Source organism: Canis lupus, chromosome 32 (assembly GCF_011100685.1).
Source record: "Canis lupus familiaris isolate Mischka breed German Shepherd chromosome 32, alternate assembly UU_Cfam_GSD_1.0, whole genome shotgun sequence".
Taxonomy (NCBI): Eukaryota; Metazoa; Chordata; class Mammalia; order Carnivora; family Canidae; genus Canis; species Canis lupus.
In genome coordinates this window covers 36,978,788-36,999,660 of record NC_049253.1, presented here as the reverse complement: position 1 = coordinate 36,999,660, position 20,873 = coordinate 36,978,788, and the positions used below count along the sequence as shown (strand labels likewise).

The following is a 20,873-nucleotide window of genomic DNA, read 5'->3' as shown; positions in this document are numbered from 1 at the left end:
ATCTAGAATTTTTTTTTTCTCACTCTTCCTACTGCCTTTTTCAAAACCATTACCATGTTTTAACAGAATTATTGTGGTAGCCTACTACCTGGCTTTCCTAATTCTAATCTTCACTCCTATTCCCACACAGTAGCCAGAATGGTCATATTAAAATAGCAGTTCAGACATGTCTCTCATCAATTTAGAGCTCTCCAGTGGATTCTTATTTTACTTGGAATGAAAGCCAAAAATCTTTACTCTCATCGACACATAAGACCCTGTGTGGTCTGGCTCCCTTTTATCTCATTGAATTCCTTTTTTGTTTTCTCTTTGTTCATTTGGCTTTAGGCTCCCCTGTCCCTTTGCTGTTCTCCAGACATATCAGTCAGGCTCCCTGTCTTAGGGCCTTTGCACAACCTATTTTCTCTACCTGGAATGCACTTGTCCTGATATCCATATGGCTCATTCTCTCACTTTCTATCTTTACTTAAAATTTGCCCCAGGCCATTCCCATGCATTTAGATTAAATATTTCAACCCCCCCCCTCCTGCCAACACAGTTTTCCAGTCTACTATCTATCTCCACTTAATTTTCTTCTTCTCAGAATGTATCACTATCTCCTATATAGTGTATATTTTACTTGTTTATTTTGTTTCAGTCACTCTAGAATGTAAGCTAACAAAGGGCAAGAGGGTTTCTCTGAATTTTTTATAGTTTTGATTCTAGCACCTAGTATAGTACGTGGCACCTTGTGAGCAGTTAATATATATTGTTGAATGGTTGAATGGATGATTTACGTGGTTTAGAAGTGAAATACTGTTTTCAGAATTTATGTTGTATATTAGTATAGTGAACAGTGGGAACATAGGAAAATGATGAATCAGATTGCTTTTTTTTTAATCAGATTGCTTTTTATTCACAGATGATCAATGTAGTAATTCTAGCTTATCAGTTAAAACACCTTTCAGCAGAACCATTTTATTAATGTTAAGTCATTCACTTAAATATTTGAGTGCCAGGCAAGGTGACATTCAAACATTGATGATACTATGATTTAAAAAGTGTACACAGTCTCTGTTCTTATGGAATTTACACCCAGTTGAGAGTGGCACTGAATAAGTATATAACAAATTGTGGCAGGTAAGTTTTTAGAATTTCCTGTTGTAGAGTTTGCAAACTCAGACGCCTGCACAGGCCAGGCGGATAATGTAAAAGTGAAGTGGCCCAGTGAATAATACATTGAAACAGTAGGGAGGAGAGAGTTCAGAGGCACTGAAAGGCACACATCATCTATTGTAAAGACGTACTTACAGCTCCATCTGATTGATGTCATGTGGGAATGAGGACCCACTGTTTCCTTATCTCCAAGTTTTTTAAGAGAAACTGAAAATGTAGGTTGTCATCTGGAATATCACAATCTTCTAAGGTACTGAACAGTCCAAATATTGTTTTGACCTAAGGCCTCTTCTTTATAAGGAATATTGCCTTTTTTTTTTTTTTTTTAAGATTTTATTTATTCATGAGAGACACACAGAGACAGAGACACAGGCAGAGGGAGAAGCAGGCTCCATGCAGGGAGCCCGATGCCAGACTCGATCCCAGGACCCCGGGATCATGACCACAGCCAAAGGCAGACGCTCAACCACTGAGCCACCTAGGTGTCCCCAGAAATGCTGCATCCTAAGTAAGGTTCTATCAGGAAGAAAGCTCTGGGAGTGGGGAAGGCATTGTTTTCTCTTGATTATCTGTTTTTCTTTTGTTTCTCCTCAGTTTTAATGTTTTTCCTAGGTCCTCTCGTATGTAATTATATAGCTAGACTTTTCTTCTGACATAACTAACCAGGACAGATGTGGATGTAAAAATTATTAGGAGGTGAGGTTTATGGAAGGGGGAAGGAAGGACTTGTGACTCCCATCTTTTCAGCTTTGTGTTATTGGACTAGCTGCTTACCTTCTTTCTAAGTGTTTATTCCTCATATGTACAATGGGAATATCAGTTAAACTGCCCATGATATTATGAGTGATAAATAAGATAATGTACTTGGAAGTGCTCTGTATAGTGTTAGCACTATATGAATGCTATACTTTTGCCTTTTCTTCTCTAAATCCCCTTCTTGTTCCCTGCCTAATCAAATGTACCTGACTCATTCTTTCATTGCCTTGTACTAGATAGCACTTACTGATACGATAACTTTGGCAAGCATTTAAGTTAGTAATCCTCTTTAGGAGTATTTTCACTTTTATTTTTTTAAATATTTTTTTATAGATTTTATTCATATGAGAGAGAGAGAGAGAAAGAGGGGCAGACACAGGCAGAGGGAGAAGCAGGCTCCATGCAGGGAACCTGACGTGGGACTCGATCCTGGGTCCCCAGGATCATGCCCGGCTGAAGGTGGCGCTAAACCACTGAGTCACCGGTGCTGCCCTGTTTTCACTTTTAAAAGAAACTTTCGAAGTCACTGCCTTAACTTAAAGTAATGAAACTCTGATGTATCACAGGCCAGTGGACATTGGTTAGGAGGATCATTTTTCTGGCTCAAATCCCACAGCAAAATAAGTGCATGTTTTACTTATCTTGAAGATACTTTTCAAATGACATTGTTTTCTTTGGCAGTGGTTGAAACCAGAAGTTACTGACAGCTTGGTATTTCCTCTGTCTTGTTGATTTGCATGATGTATAATGATATACACAGTACAGAAAAACCACATGTAATTCTGTCCTTCCATCTTTCTTCTTCCATTCCCTAGGAAAACAAACTTAATAGGAGTAAACACTACTAAAGCCCAGTCTTTCATAAACATGAAATGCTTGTGTGTGTCAAGATGTTGGAGCTGTAGGTATCTAGGATACCATAAACATTTTCTGTGGCAAGAGACTTATGTTGCCTTTGGGGGAAGTTGTGAGTCTGTATAATCAGCAGCACTGTATTTCTTGTAAAATAATAATTCTCAGTGGTGGTGGTGGTGGTGGTGGTGTTGGATGGTAAGGGACAGAGGAATTACCTGGGGAAAAACATCCTGTGTTTCTTGTTCTTTCTCTTCCAACTTTGTCATGAAAAATTTAAAATAATATGGAAAAGTTTAAGGAATAGTATAATGAATAACCATATGCTCATCATCTAGAGTCAACTACTAATAACATTTTACAACATTTTCTTTATACATTTCTGAAAACACATGAATAATTAAACACATGACTGTGTCTTAGAAGAATTATTGTTCTCAGATGGAACAGAGGTACTGTGATTAGAGGATAATGAATACATTTTAAGAATGTGTATGTGTTTAAATACCCATTAAATACTAATAAGTAAAATGATATGCTTTAAGATTTATTAGGTGAAAGGTTTCTAACAAAAGTACTTTGTAGGTAATGCTGTTTACTTCATATTGACTCACATCAGGAAACACATAATGTCAATATTAATGCAATATTAGTGACTCTCAGATTTCTCCCTTATATTTTTTTCCTTATGGTACTTTGGCATCATGGGGTTATCCTATTTTTCATCAGCCTTCATCTTGAATTTTTGCATACATTGATGATCCTTACTGAATTAGTTTCTTAATATTATACTTCTCAATTTCGATACCTTTTCCTCCCAACTCCATTGACAGTCTCTATCATTTTTGGGAATGAGTAGTGTCTTTCAGTGTGTTGGGCAAGAAAATAGCTCGAGAACTGTGGTTATAGGAAACATTTCATGGTAATTCTATATTTATATAACTTCTGCCAACTTGGATTTTCAGTTATCTGGAAAGTGTTGATTAGGAGCTAAGAGAAGCTCACCGAATGTAAATTATCCCTGATGAAATTAATTTCTTATAGTGACTAGGAAAGTTCTTTTACCTGTCACGTTTTGTCAAAGAAATTAGGGTATCTTAGTTTTTACAAGGCTTTATAAAAAAATACCTCATTTTTTTCATTTGCAAGCATTTAGTTTACTTCAAAAGTGATTTGAACAGTTGTATTATGAACACATTTTGATTATTCATTTTGCACTTACTATTATGTAAAATCTTCATCAAGTTTCTTAATACCTAATGGAAGAGGCAGATTGATGAACAGAAGATCAAGTATGCTAATAGGGTATGGACCGGAAGCTGTGATGAGAGTTTTAAGGAAGTGCTGTGTAACTAATAAGGATGTCTAATTGTATGAACGAGTACATATTTACTAAGTACTTAATTTAGCATTGCATGTCTCCAAAATATTTGATGTTGACTTCAGACCTTTCTGGATTATTGAAAATCCATTCTGAATTAGGGTTAGATTTTAAAGTTTCTTATTTGTTGCTTCATATGGCGTATTTCTCATTTTCCTAAGTAGGAGATAAAATATATCCATAACTACTAAGTAGTTGCATTCCAACAACAATTCTCTGACACTAAACTGGGTGTCCTACAAATTAAAGGGCTCCGTCCCAGTAGATTGCCCTTATTTCAGATGCCTAGGGGCCCTCAGCACTTCTGATGACTGGCTTGAATACAAATTTGGGGTTTCCCATGACTCTTCTTCAGATTTGATAATTTGCTAAATGACTCAGAATTTAGGAAAGTGCTATATACTTATGATTATCATTTTATTATAAAGGATACAAATGAATAGCCAAAATGAACAGGTACAGAAGGCAAGAGATAAGGTATGGAAGGGTCTCTAGTGTGGGAGCTTCTGTCCTCATGGAGGCAGGTGTGCCACTCTCTGGGCACGTCAGTGTGTTCACCAACCAGGAAATTCTCTGAACTTTGTTATTCGGAAATTTTATTGAGGCTTCTTTACATAGGCAAAATTGATTAAGTCACTGACCATATGATTGAACTCACTCTCTAAATCCTCTTTTCTTCTCAGAGGTTGGGAGTGAGAAGTGGAGTGAAAGGAGAGGCAGGAGGCTAAAAAGTTCCAACTCTCTAGTTATGTAGTAGGTTTTTCTGGGGCCAGCCTCCAACCTAAAGCTAGCTAGGGGCCCCACCACTATGTTTCTCATTAATATAAACAGCACACTTCTGTCAGGGAATACTAAGGGTTTTTGAAGCTCTGTGCCAGGAACTGGGGACAAAGTCCATATATATTTTGTATTTTTATGTATGTAGAGTCACAATAATGCTTTCATTAAAATAATCAACTTGTAGGATGTTTCTACCCTAAAATGAATTGGGGAAGGGTTCATTTAATTGTTATTTTGAGTAACTCTAGAGGGTTGCTTTCATTAGACACAAATTTCAAGAAACCAAAACATAAAGGTATCTTATTGTGTTTAGGGGGGAAAAATAGAGTTATTTTTAGCCTTCATTTATCTTAAATTTTCAAGTCTTTAAAATATAATTTACAAAGCTAATTTTGTTTTGAATTATGTATGACATTTCATGAATACTTGGATCTACAACCGATTTGGGGCATGTTTATGTAGGTAAATGTTGTCTTTTTGAATCTTAACTGTGTTTATATTAGTTTATCAAGGCATGTGTTTATTTCCATTCTTTGTATTCTTGAAAATGTGTAGTGTAAATCTAACCTTCAAAGATGGAGTAGTAGTAATAGCAGCAGTACAATAGTAATCACAGTAGTAGTAACTATAATAGTTACCATCTATGAAATAGGTGATATTAAGCACTTTACATACATAATCTCTTTCATTGTTTACAGTAGTCTTGTGAGATCTCATTATGTTTCCAAATGCATGAAGACACTAGGGGTCAGAAGTTAAAACATGCCTTATGTTCATGTAATTAGTAATGGTGGAGTTAATATTTAATTCCAAGTCTGACTCCAAAAGCCTTGCTCTTCCTCCTCTCTTGCTATGATGGATTCTAAGAAAAAATTTAGTGGAGCATTTTGCCATCGTTCATTGATTCATTCATCCAATAAATAATAATCTTGTGCCCATTAACTTATACCAGGCATTAGTCTGTCTTCCATTTATAGCTAGCAGTGTTTATTACTTCAAAACTTCTAACCTCTCATAGTGTCTGTTGTTAATATAAAGCCTCAAGCACTATTTCATTTCTCTGGTAGGTCTCTTCTTCAAGATGATGATTTTGGAATAGTCTTACTATATAATCAAGGGGTTTTTTGGGGGCCGTCTTCTGGACATTTTTATTTGGCGTTATTCTTAGTATTATTTATATGTTTATCTTGCAGTGATTGTCTTACTGTGATCTCTTTAGAAATAGAAGACTACTGAAGCAGCTATAAAGTTTTCAGATTAATTTCAGCTAGACAATGAAGTATTTGGTAAAATGACACCACTAGTATGTAATATGCTTATTTAAATAGTATGAGCTTAATTATGCTTACACATTCACTTACTGCTTGTGAGGTGGCCAGATGATATCGAAGCCAGCCCAAACTAAGGCAAATTTGCAATCATTAAAAAATTTTTTTGTGTGGCATTTAGGATCTTTTCTATCCTGAACCTTCTGAAGTTTGTTGATGATGAGCCTTGATATGGATCTTTTTTGTTTGTTCATCATGCTTGGTATTTACTGGGTTAGTGCTTTTAAAAAAAATAATTAAATTTTAAATTTAAAAAAAATTCTGTATAATTAACATACATTGTTATATTAGTTTCAGGTGTACAATATAGTGATCCAGCAACTCTATACCTTCCTCAGTGCTCATCACAATAAATCTACTCTTTATCCCATTCATCTGTTTCATCCATCCCCACCCACTTCCCCTCTCTATAATTAAGAGTCTCTTTTTTTTCTTTGTTTTGTTTCTTAAATTCCACATATGAGTGAAATCACATGGTATGTGTCTTTCTCTGCCTTATTCCTTTAGCATTATACCCTCTAGATCCATTCATGTTGTTGCAAATGGCAAGATTGCAGATTTCATTCTTTTTTTTTTTTAAAGATTTAATTTATTTATTCATGAGAGACACAGGGAGAGAGAGACAGAGACATAGGCAGAGGGAGAAGCAGGCTCCATGCAGGAAGCCCGATGTGGGACTCGATCCCAGGACTCTGGAATCATGCCATGAGCTGAAGGCAGTCGCTCAACCAACCGCTGAGCCACCCAGGTGTCCCAGATTTCATTCTTTTTATGACTAATATCCCAATGTATATATATTGGGTTAGCCCTTATAGAAACCCATATACTTCAAGTTTGGGATGTATGTGTATGTATTATATCTTTGATAGACTTTTATTTTCTCTTTCTGAAACTTCTGTTACTGTGATGTTAGACCTTTGGACTTGTACTTCCAGTTGGTAAATTACCATCTGTACCAGAGGAAATGCAGGGAAGATAAAGAAATGAAGAAACTGGTTCTGTCATTCATGTTTTCCTTTTTTCATGTTATCTCTCTGAACACATTTGAGGGGAGTTACAAATATATGCACCATCAGTAAATTAAAAGTAAGACATAGAAAAATGATGGCTTTTAATAGGAGGAATGGTTTATCAGGAAGGAAAGTTAGTCTGTAGAAATATATACCTTATGTTCATACACAATTACCAGAGGCACCTGGCATCTCTAGAGTTTTACAAGGTGGTATTCAGTCAGGTGCAAGGTATACTGTAATTCTTTTAATACTGTTAAGTGAAACAAATTTAGGTTGGCTTAAAGCTACTCCTTCATTTAAATGTGATTACTTTTTGTGTTGGGTTGGGGACAAAAGAGGTGATATTTAAATTAGTCTGTGGAATGGTTTCACATGTGAACCACATGTCCTACCCTGGAAACAAACTAGGGGAGGCTGATAATCATTGCTTTTCATAATATATACCCACAAAATGGAAGGAATGCCAATATTATATTCTATTATATGATTTATAGATTGCAAAAGATGCCAATAATTTTTCTTCTCATGTTAACTTGCATAAATACACATTTCCCGTTTTACTCTGTCAGATCAATATCTGTTATTCTTGTATTTTCTTGGGATTTTGAGCACATTTGGAATACTTTATAATACCCTCATAGTCCTATATTTGGAATTATAATTAAAGCTTTATTTTAACAGCTGTGCCTTGACTTAGACTTGAACTGTATATTGAATTGGACAACATAATAAGTGAAATTTGCGGTTTACTGCCAGTAACCTTGTGATATATGTATGCAGTGAGTTGAGAATTAAAGTACGAGGAGGAGGGGCAAGATGGGGGAAGAGTAGGGTCCCCAAATCACCTGTCCCCACCAAATTACCTAGATAACCTTCAGATCATCCTGAAAATCTACGAATTCGGCCTGATATTTAAAGAGAGAACAGCTGGAATGCTACAGTGAGAAGAGTTCGCGCTTCTATCAAGGTAGGAAGACGGGGAAAAAGAAATAAAGAAACAAAAGGCCTCCAAGGGGGAAGGGCCCCGTGAGGAGCCGGATTGAGGCCAGGGCGAGTGTCCCCAGGACAAAAGAGCCCCGTCCTGGAGAAGCAGGAGCTGCACCAACCTTCCCGGGCGGAAAGGGGCTCGCAGGGAGGTGGAGCAGGACCCAGGAGGGCGGGGATGCCCTCAGGCTCCCGGGGACACTAACAGACCCCTGCGCCCGGGAGAGTGCGCCGAGCTCCGTAAGGGCTACAGCGCGCACCGGGGGATCCGGAGCAGCTCGGAGGGGCTCGGAGATGGCTCCGCGGAGGGGGCTGCGGGGCGGGAGCGTGGTCCTAACGATGAGGGTTAACGAGGTGGAAGAACGAGTGAGTGACATAGAAGACAAGTTGATGGCAAAGAGGGAAACTGAGGAAAAAAGACAAACAATTAAAAGACCAAGAAGACAGATTAAGGGAAATAAACGACAGCCTGAGGAAGAAAAACCTACGTTTAATTGGGGTTCCCGAGGGCGCCAAAAGGGACAGAGGGCCAGAATATGTATTTGAACAAATCATAGCTGAAAAATTTCCTAATCTGGGAAGGGAAACAGGCATTCAGATCCAGGAAATACAGGGATCCCCCCCTAAAATCAATCAAAACCGTTCAACACCTGACATTTAATAGTTAAACTTGCAAATTCCAAAGAGAAAGAGAAGATCCTTAAGCAGCAAGAGACAAGAAATCCCTGACTTTTATGGGGAGGAGTATTAGGGTAACAGCAGACCTCTCCACAGAGACCTGGCAGGCCAGAAAGGGCTGGCAGGATATATTCAGGGTCCTAAATGAGAAGAACATGCAACCAAGAATACTTTATCCAGCAAGGCTCTCATTCAAAATGGAAGGAGAGATAAAGAGATAAAGAGCTTCCAAGACAGGCAGGAACTGAAAGAATATGTGACCTCCAAACCAGCTCTGCAAGAAATTTTAAGGGGGACTCTTAAAATTCCCCTTTAAGAAGAAGTTCAGAGCAACAATCAACAAAAACAAGGACTGAATAGATATCATGAAGACACTAAACTCATATCTGTCCATAGTAACTCTGAACGTGAACGGGCTTAATGACCCCATCAAAAGGCACAGGGTTTCAGACTGGATAAAAAAGCAGGACCCATCTATTTGCTGTCTACAAGAGACTCATTTTAGACAGAAGGACACCTACAGCCTGAAAATAAAAGGTTGGAGAACTATTTACCATTCAAATGGTCCTCAAAAGAAAGCAGGGGTAGCCATCCTTATATCAGATAAACTGAAATTTACCCCGAAGACTGTAGTGAGAGATGAAGAGGGACACTATATCATACTTAAAGGATCTATCCAACAAGAGGACTTAACAATCCTCAATATATATGCCCCGAATGTGGGAGCTGCCAAATATATAAATCAATTAATAAACAAAGTGAATAAATACTTAGATAATAATACACTTGGTGACTCCAATCTAGCGCTTTCTACACTTGATAGGCCTTCTAAGCACATCTCCAAAGAAACAAGAGCTTTAAATGATACACTGGACCAGATGGATTTCACAGATATCTATAGACCTTTACATCCAAACTCAACTGAATGCACATTCTACTCAAGTGCACATGGAACTTTCTCCAGAATAGACCACATACTGGGTACAAATCAGGTCTGAACCAATACCAAAGATTGGGATCGTCCCCTGCATATTCTCAGACCGTAATGCCTTGAAATTAGAACTAAATCACAACAAGGAGTTTGGAAGGACCTCAAACACGTGGAGGTTAAGGACCATCCTGCTAAAAGATGAAAGGGTCAACCAGGAAATAAGGAAGAATTAAAAAGATTCATGGAAACTAATGAGAATGAAGATACAACCGTTCAAAATCTTTGGGATGCAGCACAAGCAGTCCTGAGGGGGAAATACATCGCAATACAAGCATCCATTCAAAAACTGGAAAGAACTCAAATACAAAAGCTAACCTTACACCTAAAGGAGCTAGAGAATAAACAGCAAATAGATCCTACACCCAGCAGAAGGAGAGAGTTAATTAAGATTTGAGCAGAACTCAACGAAATCGAGACCAGAAGAACTGTGGAACAGATCAACAGAACCAGGAGTTGGTTCTTTGAAAGAATTAATAAGATAGATAAACCATTAACCAGCCTTATTAAAAAGAAGAGAGAGAAGACTCAAATTAATAAAATCATGAATGAGAAAGGAGAGATCACTACCAACACCAAGGAAATACAAACGATTTTAAAAACATATTATGAACAGCTATACGCCAATAAATTAGGCAATCTAGAAGAAATGGACGCATTCCTGGAAAGCCACAAACTACCAAAACTGGAACAGGAAGAAATAGAAAACCTGAACAGGCCAATAACCAGGGAGGAAATTGAAGCAGTCATCAAAAACCTCCCAAGACACAAGAGTCCAGGGCCAGATGGCTTCCCAGGGGAATTCTATCAAACGTTTAAAGAAGAAACCATACCTATTCTCCTAAAGCTGTTTGGAAAGATAGAGATGGAGTACTTCCAAATTCGTTCTATGAGGCCAGCATCACCTTAATTCCAAAACCAGACAAAGACCCCACCAAAAAGGAGAATTACAGACCAATATCCCTGATGAACATGGATGCAAAACTTCTCAACAAGATACTAGCCAATTGGATCCAACAGCACATTAAGAAAATTATTCACCATGACCAAGTAGGATTTATCCCCGGGACGCAAGGCTGGTTCAACACTCGTAAAACAATGTGATTCATCATATCAGCAAGAGAAAAACCAAGAACCATATGATCCTCTCATTAGATGCAGAGAAAGCATTTGACAAAATACAGCATCCATTCCTGATCAAAACTCTTCAGAGTGTAGCGATAGAGGGAACATTCCCCAACATTTTAAAAGCCATCTACGGAAAGCCCACAGCAAATATCATTCTCAGTGGGGAAGCACTGGGAGCCTTTCCCCTAAGATCAGGAACAAGACAGGGATGTCCACTCTCACCACTGCTATTCAACATAGTACTGGAAGTCCTAGCCTCAGCCATCAGACAACAAAAAGATATTAAAGGCATTCAAATTGGCAAAGAAGAAGTCAAACTCTCCCTCTTCACTGATGACATGATACTCTACATAGAAAACCCAAAAGCCTCCACCCCAAGATTGCTAGAACTCATACAGCAATTTGGTAGTGTGGCAGGATACAAAATCAATGCCCAGAAATCAGTGGCATTTCTATACACTAACAATGAGACTGAAGAAAGAGAAATTAAGGGGTCAATCCCATTTACAATTGCACCCAAAAGCCTAAGATACCTAGGAATAAACCTAACCAAAGAGGTAAAGGATCTATACCCTCAAAACTATAGAACACTTCTGAAAGAAATTGAGGAAGACACAGAGAGATGGAAAAATATTCCATGCTCATGGATTGGCAGAATTAATATTGTGAAAATGTCAATGTTACCCAGAGCAATGTACACATTTAATGCAATCCCTATCAAAATACCATGGACTTTCTTCAGAGAGTTAGAACAAATTATTTTAAGATTTGTGTGGAATCAGAAAAGACCCCGAATAGCCAGGGGAATTTTAAAAAAGAAAACCATATCTGGGGGCATCACAATGCCAGATTTCAGGTTGTACTACAAAGCTGTGGTCATCAAGACAGTGTGGTACTGGCACAAAAACAGACACAGAGATCAGTGGAACAGAATAGAGAATCCAGAAGTGGACCCTCAACTTTATGGTCAACTAATATTCGATAAAGGAGGAAAGACTATCCACTGGAAGAAAGACAGTCTGTTCAATAGATGGTGCTGGGAAAATTGGACATCCACATGCAGAAGAATGAAACTAGACCACTCTCTTGCACCAGACACAAACTCAAAATGGATGACAGATCTAAATGTGAGACAAAAATCCATCAAAATCCTAGAGGAGAACCCAGGCAACACCCTTTTTGAACTCAGCCACAGTAACTTCTTGCAAGATACATCCACGAAGGCAAAAGAAACAAAAGCAAAAATGAACTATTGGGACTTCATCAAGATAAGAAGCTTTTGCACAACAAAGGATACAGTCAACAAAACTAGGAGACAACCTACAGAATGGGAGAAGATATTTGCAAATGACATATCAGATAAAGGGCTAGTTTCCAAGATCTGTAAAGAACTTATTAAACTCAACACCAAAGAAACAAACAATCCAATCATGAAATGGGCAAAAGACATGAAGAGAAATCTCACAGAGGAAGACAGAGACATGGCCAACATGCACATGAGAAAATGCTTTGCATCACTTGCCATCAGGGAAATACAAATCAAAACCACAATGAGATCCCGCCTCACACCAGTGAGAATGGGGCAAATTAACAAGGCAGGAAACCACAAATGTTGGAGAGGATGCGGAGAAAAGGGAACCCTCTTGCACTGTTGGTGGGAATGTGAACTGGTGCAGCCACTCTGGAAAACTGTGTGGAGGTTCCTCAAAGAGTTAAAAATAGACCTGCCCTACGACCCAGCAATTGCACTGCTGGGGATTTACCCCAAAGATACAGATGCAGTGAAACGCCGGGACACCTGCACCCCGATGTTTCTAGCGGCAATGGCCACAATAGCCAAACTGTGGAAGGAGCCTTGGTGTCCATCAAAAGATGAATGGATAAAGGAGATGTGGTCTATGTATACGATGGAATATTCCTCAGCCATTAGAAATGACAAATACCCACCATTTGCTTCACCGTGGATGGAACTGGAGGGTATTATGCTGAGTGAAGTAAGTCAATCGGAGAAGGACAAACAGTGTATGTTCTCATTCATTTGGGGAATATAAAAAATAGTGAAAGGGAATAAAGGGGAAAGGAAAAAAAATGAGTGGGAAATATCAGAAAGAGAGACAGAACATAAAGTCTCCTAACTCTGGGAAACGAACTAGGGGTGGTGGAAGGGGAGGAGGGTGGGAGGTGGGGGTGACTGAATGACGGGCACTGAGGGGGGCATTTGGCAGGATGAGCACTGGGTGTTATTCTCTATGCTGGTATATTGAACACCAATAAAAAATAAATTTATTATAAAAAAATTAAAGTACAGGATAATGTAGTCAAAACTCTAGATAAAAATTTTGAGGGACTGATGAATGATTGATTGTGAATGATTTCCCTGAGGAAAAATGTGTGTTGAAGAATGTGGTAGATATGGATTGGTGGCAAACAGGTGATGCTCCTCTCTTGGATTATTGTAATGTCTTAACTAATTACTTCCCACTAAGTGCATTCTTCAAACAAATAATATTAGCTGATTAATAATCAGAAAATGCTGGAAAATATAATATTTGGAGAAAGATAAATAAATTCTTCCCTTTCTTTCTCAAAGCAGGCACTCTTACTTACTTTGTTTATGTAGAAATCAGTTGATGAACACAATATCTTCTCTATTTAGAAAACTTAATGTCTGGTGGGATCTATGTCTAATTTCAAATTAGTGAAACTAGCAAACTTTAACTTTTAGGAATAGAAGTTTTATGAAAACAAAATTTTTCCTTAATTTATAGGCATAAAATTACATTGTTTTGTGGGTGGTTAAGAATGAATATATAGGATCCATGACTCTCGGAACTTAATCTCTGTTTCAAAGGATATTTAACTAGGGTGTACATCAGAACCAACTGGGAGACTACTCTCCACTAATACTCCCCAATTAATAACCAGTGTACATTATTATATACTTAAGAGAATGTATACACAAAGTAGAGTAATATAAAGCATAGGGGAGTTTTTGCTGCGCGCGCATGCGCGCGCACACACCCACACACACACACACACAGCCTTACTGGAGCTTTCTGATTCAGACTTGGGGGCAGAACTTGGAAAACTGTTCAAGATAAATTCATTCTTTCTTTCTGTCTGTTACCAGCTCACCAGGCAATTCTGATGCATAGCTGTATTTGGGAAGCATGGTTCTAGGGGAATCTCTAGATAAATATCTCAAAACAAATGCTGTTTAAATGATTTATCTTGATCTCATTCTACCTCCTTACTTGGATCTAACTTTTAGCATTTTTTTGAATTTTTAAAAAATTAAGTAAAATTTGAGTAGTTGTAGTAGTACTTTATTAGTGCTACTAATTTCTTAATGTTTACATTTAAAATTAATGCTAAGTGAACTTTAAAAAAGTTCCTTGCATTGTTAGAGCTTTTACTTCAAATACCTTTCCCAGATATCATCTTTTTCTTTCCTGGTAACAACCTTGTGAATCAGGTGATTTGATTTCCCCTACATTGTTTACATGGAAATCCATATCTACAAGGTGAGAGTTTTACAGTTTGTTGGAATTGCAGCAGGGGACATGGAGGCCCCACATTGAATCCATACTGATTCTGGAGTGTCTTAGGAACTCTTTTTTTTCCCTTATCATTTATCCCTAGTAGTTAACTTTTCCTTTGACTAATTTGCATTGAGTCAGAGTACAGGTGCCTTAGCATTGCTTAGTATGTTGCTTTATACAGGCTATCAAACTGATAAAAGTGACACATCATTTTTTATTTTAAACTACATTAGGCGGGATCCCTGGGTGGCGCAGCGGTTTGGCGCCTGCCTTTGGCCCAGGGCGTGATCCTGGAGACACGGGATCGAATCCCATATCAGGCTCCCGATGCATGGAGCCTGCTTCTCCCTCTGCCTGTGTCTCTGCCTCTCTCTCTCTCTCTGTGACTATCATAAGTAAATAAATAAAAATTTAAAAAAAAAAAAAAAAAAAAAATAAACTACATTAGGCAACATAATATCCTTTACCAGGATGAGCTTTAAAAACTTCAGGTGGAAGTCTGGATGTGATAGAAGTAATTGTTCTTTAGAATACCTAGCAATGTCTTTCAGATTTGCTTTCTCAAATACAATTGACAGACTCTCCAAAAAACTATGGCATAAATAATGAAGACATATCATTTAAGAAGGAGGTGGTTCCAGTGTTGTCTAATTCAGTAGACTAATTATGTCAGTGTTCTGGGTCATTTTTGATCTGATCCTTTTGGTCCATCATGGCCACAGATAGCTGCGATAGGTCTAAACATCATATATAACAAAATCCAAAAGCCAGAGGAAGAGCATGGCCTTCTTCACAAGTCTTTCTGTTTTTCTAGGTGGACAGTCTTCCTACATTCCCCAGCCAATTTTCCCTTATGTCCCAAAGCAAAATCAATTACATATCTGGTTCTAAATCAGATACTGACAAGAGGAAATGAAATTCCCATTATCACCTTATAACATTGTTGGTTCATTCCCTGGAACTGGAGGGGGACCCACCCCTCTGATCCTGTTGATGCCTCAAATAACATCAGTATTTTGTTATCACAGAGGGGGAAGCTAGTGGGTAAGCAGTCACTAGTAAGTATGTGCCAAACTATAGTAATAAAATTATGTAGTGATATTTTCCATGTATTATGTAAGAAGTATTGCTGTGCAAAACGAAATTTTAGCATTTTCACCTTTAAAGGGAAGCTTACTCATTTCAGAAGTGTGTTATTCTCTATGTGCTGCTTTATGATTGGTGTAGGAAGCCAGTATTTTGGCCTTTAACCTAAAAAAATAGTTGCTTACTATTATATTTGTGTGCAGCCAGTTTATTTCCTGCTGAGATTAAGCTCCTCAGTGATATTACATGATTTTGATAGTAGTTTCTGATTCTTTTTAGTTAATTGGTACTTGTTCTTCTAGGTGGATTCTCCACCGTTTTCCTGGTGCGGACACATGGTGGAATCCGGCATGCTTTGAAACGAATGTATGTCAATAACATGCCAGACCTCAACATTTGTAAAAGGGAAATTACAATTATGGTAAGTGAAAGAGTAATTCCATTTGAAATTTGGTGTATTTTCTTTTGATTTTGCACTATAATATTAACCAGCTTTTAAGTAAGCTGCTTGTTGGTTTATGCACATTTAGAAAACCTTTGAAGTGCATTCTTTATAGTCCTATATAGGGCTAAATATAGCTAACTCCTTCTGCTTTTTCCTCTCTTCCTTATTATAGTTCAGCAGGCAAACTGCTCTGCCTACCTCCTCCCCCTTAAAAATACATTTTAATTATGGAATATCTTGAGAATAGAAAAATTACAGAATTATGTAATAAATACTAGTTTATGTACTACCCAACTTAAGCATTAAAATCTTACAGATATAGTTGAAGCCTTCTGTATATTCCTTCCTAGCCGTATCCCTATGCTGTTCTCATCCAAAAATGTACGAGAATTGCAGTTTTTCCACATTCATGTAAGTGCTTGTTAGTATCATTCCTATTTATCCACCTAAGAGGGAGATTTCCTATTTTATATCAATATCTTAATCAACATGTATTTTGATCCCTTTTGTTCAATGATAGGCACATTTATACATCATGACATACCAGATTGTGCTTTTACTCTCCCTATTCCCTAGTTAGACTAGAGTTGATTAGGCTTTGAGACTTGCTTTTTAAAAGCTTTTTATTTTTACAAAGGCTATCAGTTAAAAGGGAGAAGAGAGGGATCCCTGGGTGGCGCAGCGGTTTGGCGCCTGCCTTTGGCCCAGGGCGTGATCCTGGAGACCCGGGATCGAATCCCACGTCGGGCTCCCGGTGCATGGAGCCTGCTTCTCCCTCTGCCTGTGTCTCTGCCTCTCTCTCTCTCTGTGTGTGACTATCATAAATAATAAATAAAATTAAAAAAAAAAAAAAAAAAGGGAGAAGAGATTTACCCCAAGATAGTAGGGGTTCTTACAGTGAGTTCTCTAACTTGAGTCTAGGTATGGTACTGTTGTACCATAATTCTTCCTTTTAATAGAATTTGTGTAATTTTGATACATAAAATATAGTCATCATCAGTAGCAGCAACACTCAAATTCTGTGCTTTTGAATAAGATAATTTAGGGAGATTAGCTCTTTAGAGCAGTGGTCTTCCAACTATTTTGTAGCCCATTTAACATTATATTTATGTATTTGTGAATTACTCACATGTTCTGCCTCCTAATTACATAGTTAAAACTAGGTTTATTAATGATACTAGATGTAAATTTATTTTAAAAAGTATTACTGATCATTGTTTTTTAATTTCCAGACTGAAATGGCAATGATTGTCTTACACCAGGAACAAAAGTGTAGGATTTGCCATTTTTTTCTTATTTCTTTATGCTTATATTATTAGTATTATCTATAACTATGGTTTCTTAATAGAAGTTTTTTTTAACCACTTGTTCATTTTGTAGGTTATTTAGTTAAAAGTATATGCATTCATAAGTTCACTTAACTAGGTACACATAAACTATAATATGTTGCAGGCAAAACAAACAAATGAGACTATAATTTTTAGTTCATAAATACTAGGACTTAATTTAAAAAATTTTTTTAGATAAAAGTTCTGATATTCTTGAGTCCCAAAGGACTATCTTGCACACTTTTGGAGACTGTTGGTTTTGAGTGAACCATCTCTTTCTTCCTGATTGAATTTAAAAATTAGTGTTCATTGAATATTTGCCTATTAGAAAATAGCAGCCATATGGAAGTTTTTATTGAAACCTTGTAGAAATCTTTTTGAAATATGTCAGATTCTATACTTTTTTGAAATTCTTTAAATATATTAATTTAGACTTCAAACCATTGCCAATATTAAGAGCTTTAAAATGTATGTTTTTCTTTCTTTCTATCTATCTATCTATCTATCTATCTATCTATCTATCTAATTTTTTTTTTTTTTCCAGAAAGAGCTATCTGGTCACAAAAACATTGTGAGTTATTTGGACTGTGCTGTTAATTCAGTTAGTGATAATGTATGGGAAGTGCTTATCTTAATGGAATATTGTCGAGGTAAATATTTTTCTGTATTTGTTTTATACTGAAAAAAAAATTGCCCTTAAAATGTTTTAGTACGTGTCTTGGTTTCTTCTAGGGTAGCTGTCACCTGATTCTAGACACTTATTGTAATCTCAGCTTTAATTATCTAATTAAGGAATGCTGTTAAGAAATATTTAAAATCTACAAAAAATATATTTAAAATCTAGTTATCCTTGCTGCAGTGATGATGGGAGTATGTAAATGACAATTAAAAAAATGCTGTTGGTTTAAAACAGGAAATCCAAACAGGTGAAGAGCAGTTACATAATCATTCTCCCTAAATGTTTAATGTCCAACAAAGAAGAGTGTATTGTGTCAATATTAGTTTTGTAAGATTTTTTTCCAGCACTTAACCATGTTAATTTTCAATATATTTAATGTAGTAAATTTAGATGCATTTTGATATGTAATACTTATAAACTTTCAAAGTCTTTTGGGGTTCTTTTGTAAACATCAGAAGGTTTTAAAAACTATATTTGGATCTCTTATGGTATTTCAAAGAAATACTTACTTGTATAGCATATCTTAATAATTTAAAAACTTTTAATATATTTGAAGGAGGCAATTAATCCATTGTCTGCAAACTTGCACTTTTTTTTTTTTTTTTGCCTTTTTTTTTTTTTTTTTTTTTAAATCAGACTGTATCTGGCAGTTTGGGTTCTAGTGGGCCTTGGTTTGTATTGAGATTCTCTGAGGACAATTGTGATTTTTAATTATGATATTAGGAACACTTGCCATTTCCTGAATGATGGTGGAGGTGGATGTTGGTGGTGGTGGTGGAAAAAATATAGTCTCATTTACTCTAGTTTTGTAAGGAGGGAAGGACAGGGGAAATGAAGTAAATCAGTATTATAATATCTCTTATTATATAGTGGTAACTTATTTCCAAATATAATATTAAAAAACAGATGTTTTCCTGATGGCTTTTTATCTCATACTGTAAAACATTGTGATCTCTTTAAGGAGAAGATACTGATGTTCTTTACTCTCCTGAGCTCTAGCATTTGTCGTGCTAAATCTTTTTTTTTTTTTTTTTTAAAGATTCTTTTTTTTTTTTTTTTTTTTAATTTTTTACTTATTTATGATAGTCACACAGAGAGAGAGAGAGGCAGAGACATAGGCAGAGGGAGAAGCAGGCTCCATGCACTGGGAGCCTGATGTGGGATTCGATCCCAGGTCTCCCTCCAGGATCGCGTCCTGGGCCAAAGGCAGGCGCCAAACCGCTGCGCCACCCAGGGATCCCATGTCGTGCTAAATCTTAGCTGGATAGAGTAGCCTGCCCTTGGTTACTTGTAAAGATAGTCCTTGGCTTTTTTTTGTAAAAGTAATTGAATCTGGCATAATCATATGAGTTTAATTAATAGTCATCCAGAAGACATTTTAAAAGGGGAACCAAATGAACTTCAGTTTTTAGGGGACAAATTTTTTTATTTTCATTTTTTAAAGATTAGTTTATTTATTTTAGAGAGAGAGACAGACAGAGACAGAGTGGGGAGAGGGGAAGGGCAGAAGGAGAGAGAGAATCACAGACTCTCCACTGAGCGCGGAGCCTGATCATGGCTCAATCTCAGGAGATCATGATCTTGAGATCATGACCTGACCCAAATCAGGAGTCAGACGCTTGATCAACTGAGCCACCCAGGTGCACCAGGGGACAAATTTTATTTTAAAGTAAAGGAATATGACCTGAGCTATTATTTTGAGGAAGTCATTCTTTTGCTTTTTAAAAAATTAAAAAACATTTTTTTATCTAGTTTGAATTAGTAAGCTGACTCACGTGAAATTTTTATATTTATCAAAGTAATTCACATATGTTTTAAAAATTCAAATAGTTCTGTTAAGCTGTGTCTAAACCATTATCCTCTTACCCCATCCCTCAGAGGCATTTGCTTTAAAAATTCTTGAGATATTTCTTCTCATATTTAATTTCATATTTCTACACTTTATTATATAGAAGAGAATTTGCAGTTTTAATGAGATCTTAGAGTATGAAAAAGAAGAAACATAGAAAATCAGAGCAGTGTGTGATTCTGGGCATGGGGAGGCTCTTAAATGAAAGTTTGCTAGTGCTGTTTCTGTTTTTTATGTTTTAGATAGGATCTCCAAATAAAAGTGAGGATTTTACTGTCAGAGTAGTATGTTCTTAGTTTTTAGATTAAATTAATAATCTGTGTTTAAATTATTTTGTTTGCCATTTAACTCTGATATGTAGTAGTCTGTAATTATGTTTTCTTTCTTGTACTTTAAATTTTTTTTCTTGGAGTTAATAATTACCCCATTTTTTATTTGCCTAATTTCCTTCATATGTGTTAGTGGTTTAGACCCATATTCCCCAATGCATGTGTAAATCTTTATGCAGTATGCTTAAACATTTAAATATTGTGCTTTATTTTTTCTTCTATAGAAACATCCTTTTGGGAGACTTTAGTTCTGTTTAATTTTGAATGGCATTTAGCTGTCATTCTGGGAATTCCCTTTGCCATCGTCCTATCTTGGACTCCCTGCTGCTCATGCCTCCCTCCTTGTTTTTAACTACCTCCTCTGAATAGAGTACATTTTTCAGTAGCTTTCTGATAATGGATTATGGAAGGAAACATATTTGAAACCTAACATATATGAAATATTTCTATTCAACATCTATGTTTAATTTTTAGTTTGGATGACCAAAGTGTTATAAGTTAGAAATAATTTTGATGTAGAATTCTGAAGGTGTTATTCCATTTTTTTCCTAGTGTTTGTTATTATTGAGAAA

At 36.7% G+C, this 20,873-nt stretch overlaps 1 protein-coding gene across 4 annotated transcripts in view; it reads left to right on the top strand.

The window, feature by feature from the left end:
* Positions 1-20,873, top strand: part of BMP2K (BMP2 inducible kinase) — a 114,856-nt gene that overhangs the window by 30,627 nt on the left and 63,356 nt on the right. For 3 of the 4 annotated variants that reach the window (XM_038582332.1, XM_038582333.1, XM_038582331.1), the window contains exons 2-3: positions 15,974-16,092; positions 17,989-18,094. In XM_038582332.1, coding sequence (XP_038438260.1) covers positions 15,974-16,092; positions 17,989-18,094 — 225 coding nt within the window. Of the gene's footprint in view, positions 1-15,973; positions 16,093-16,466; positions 16,528-17,988; positions 18,095-20,873 lie in introns of all 4 variants that reach the window. The other variant, XM_038582334.1, reaches the window with a different exon arrangement.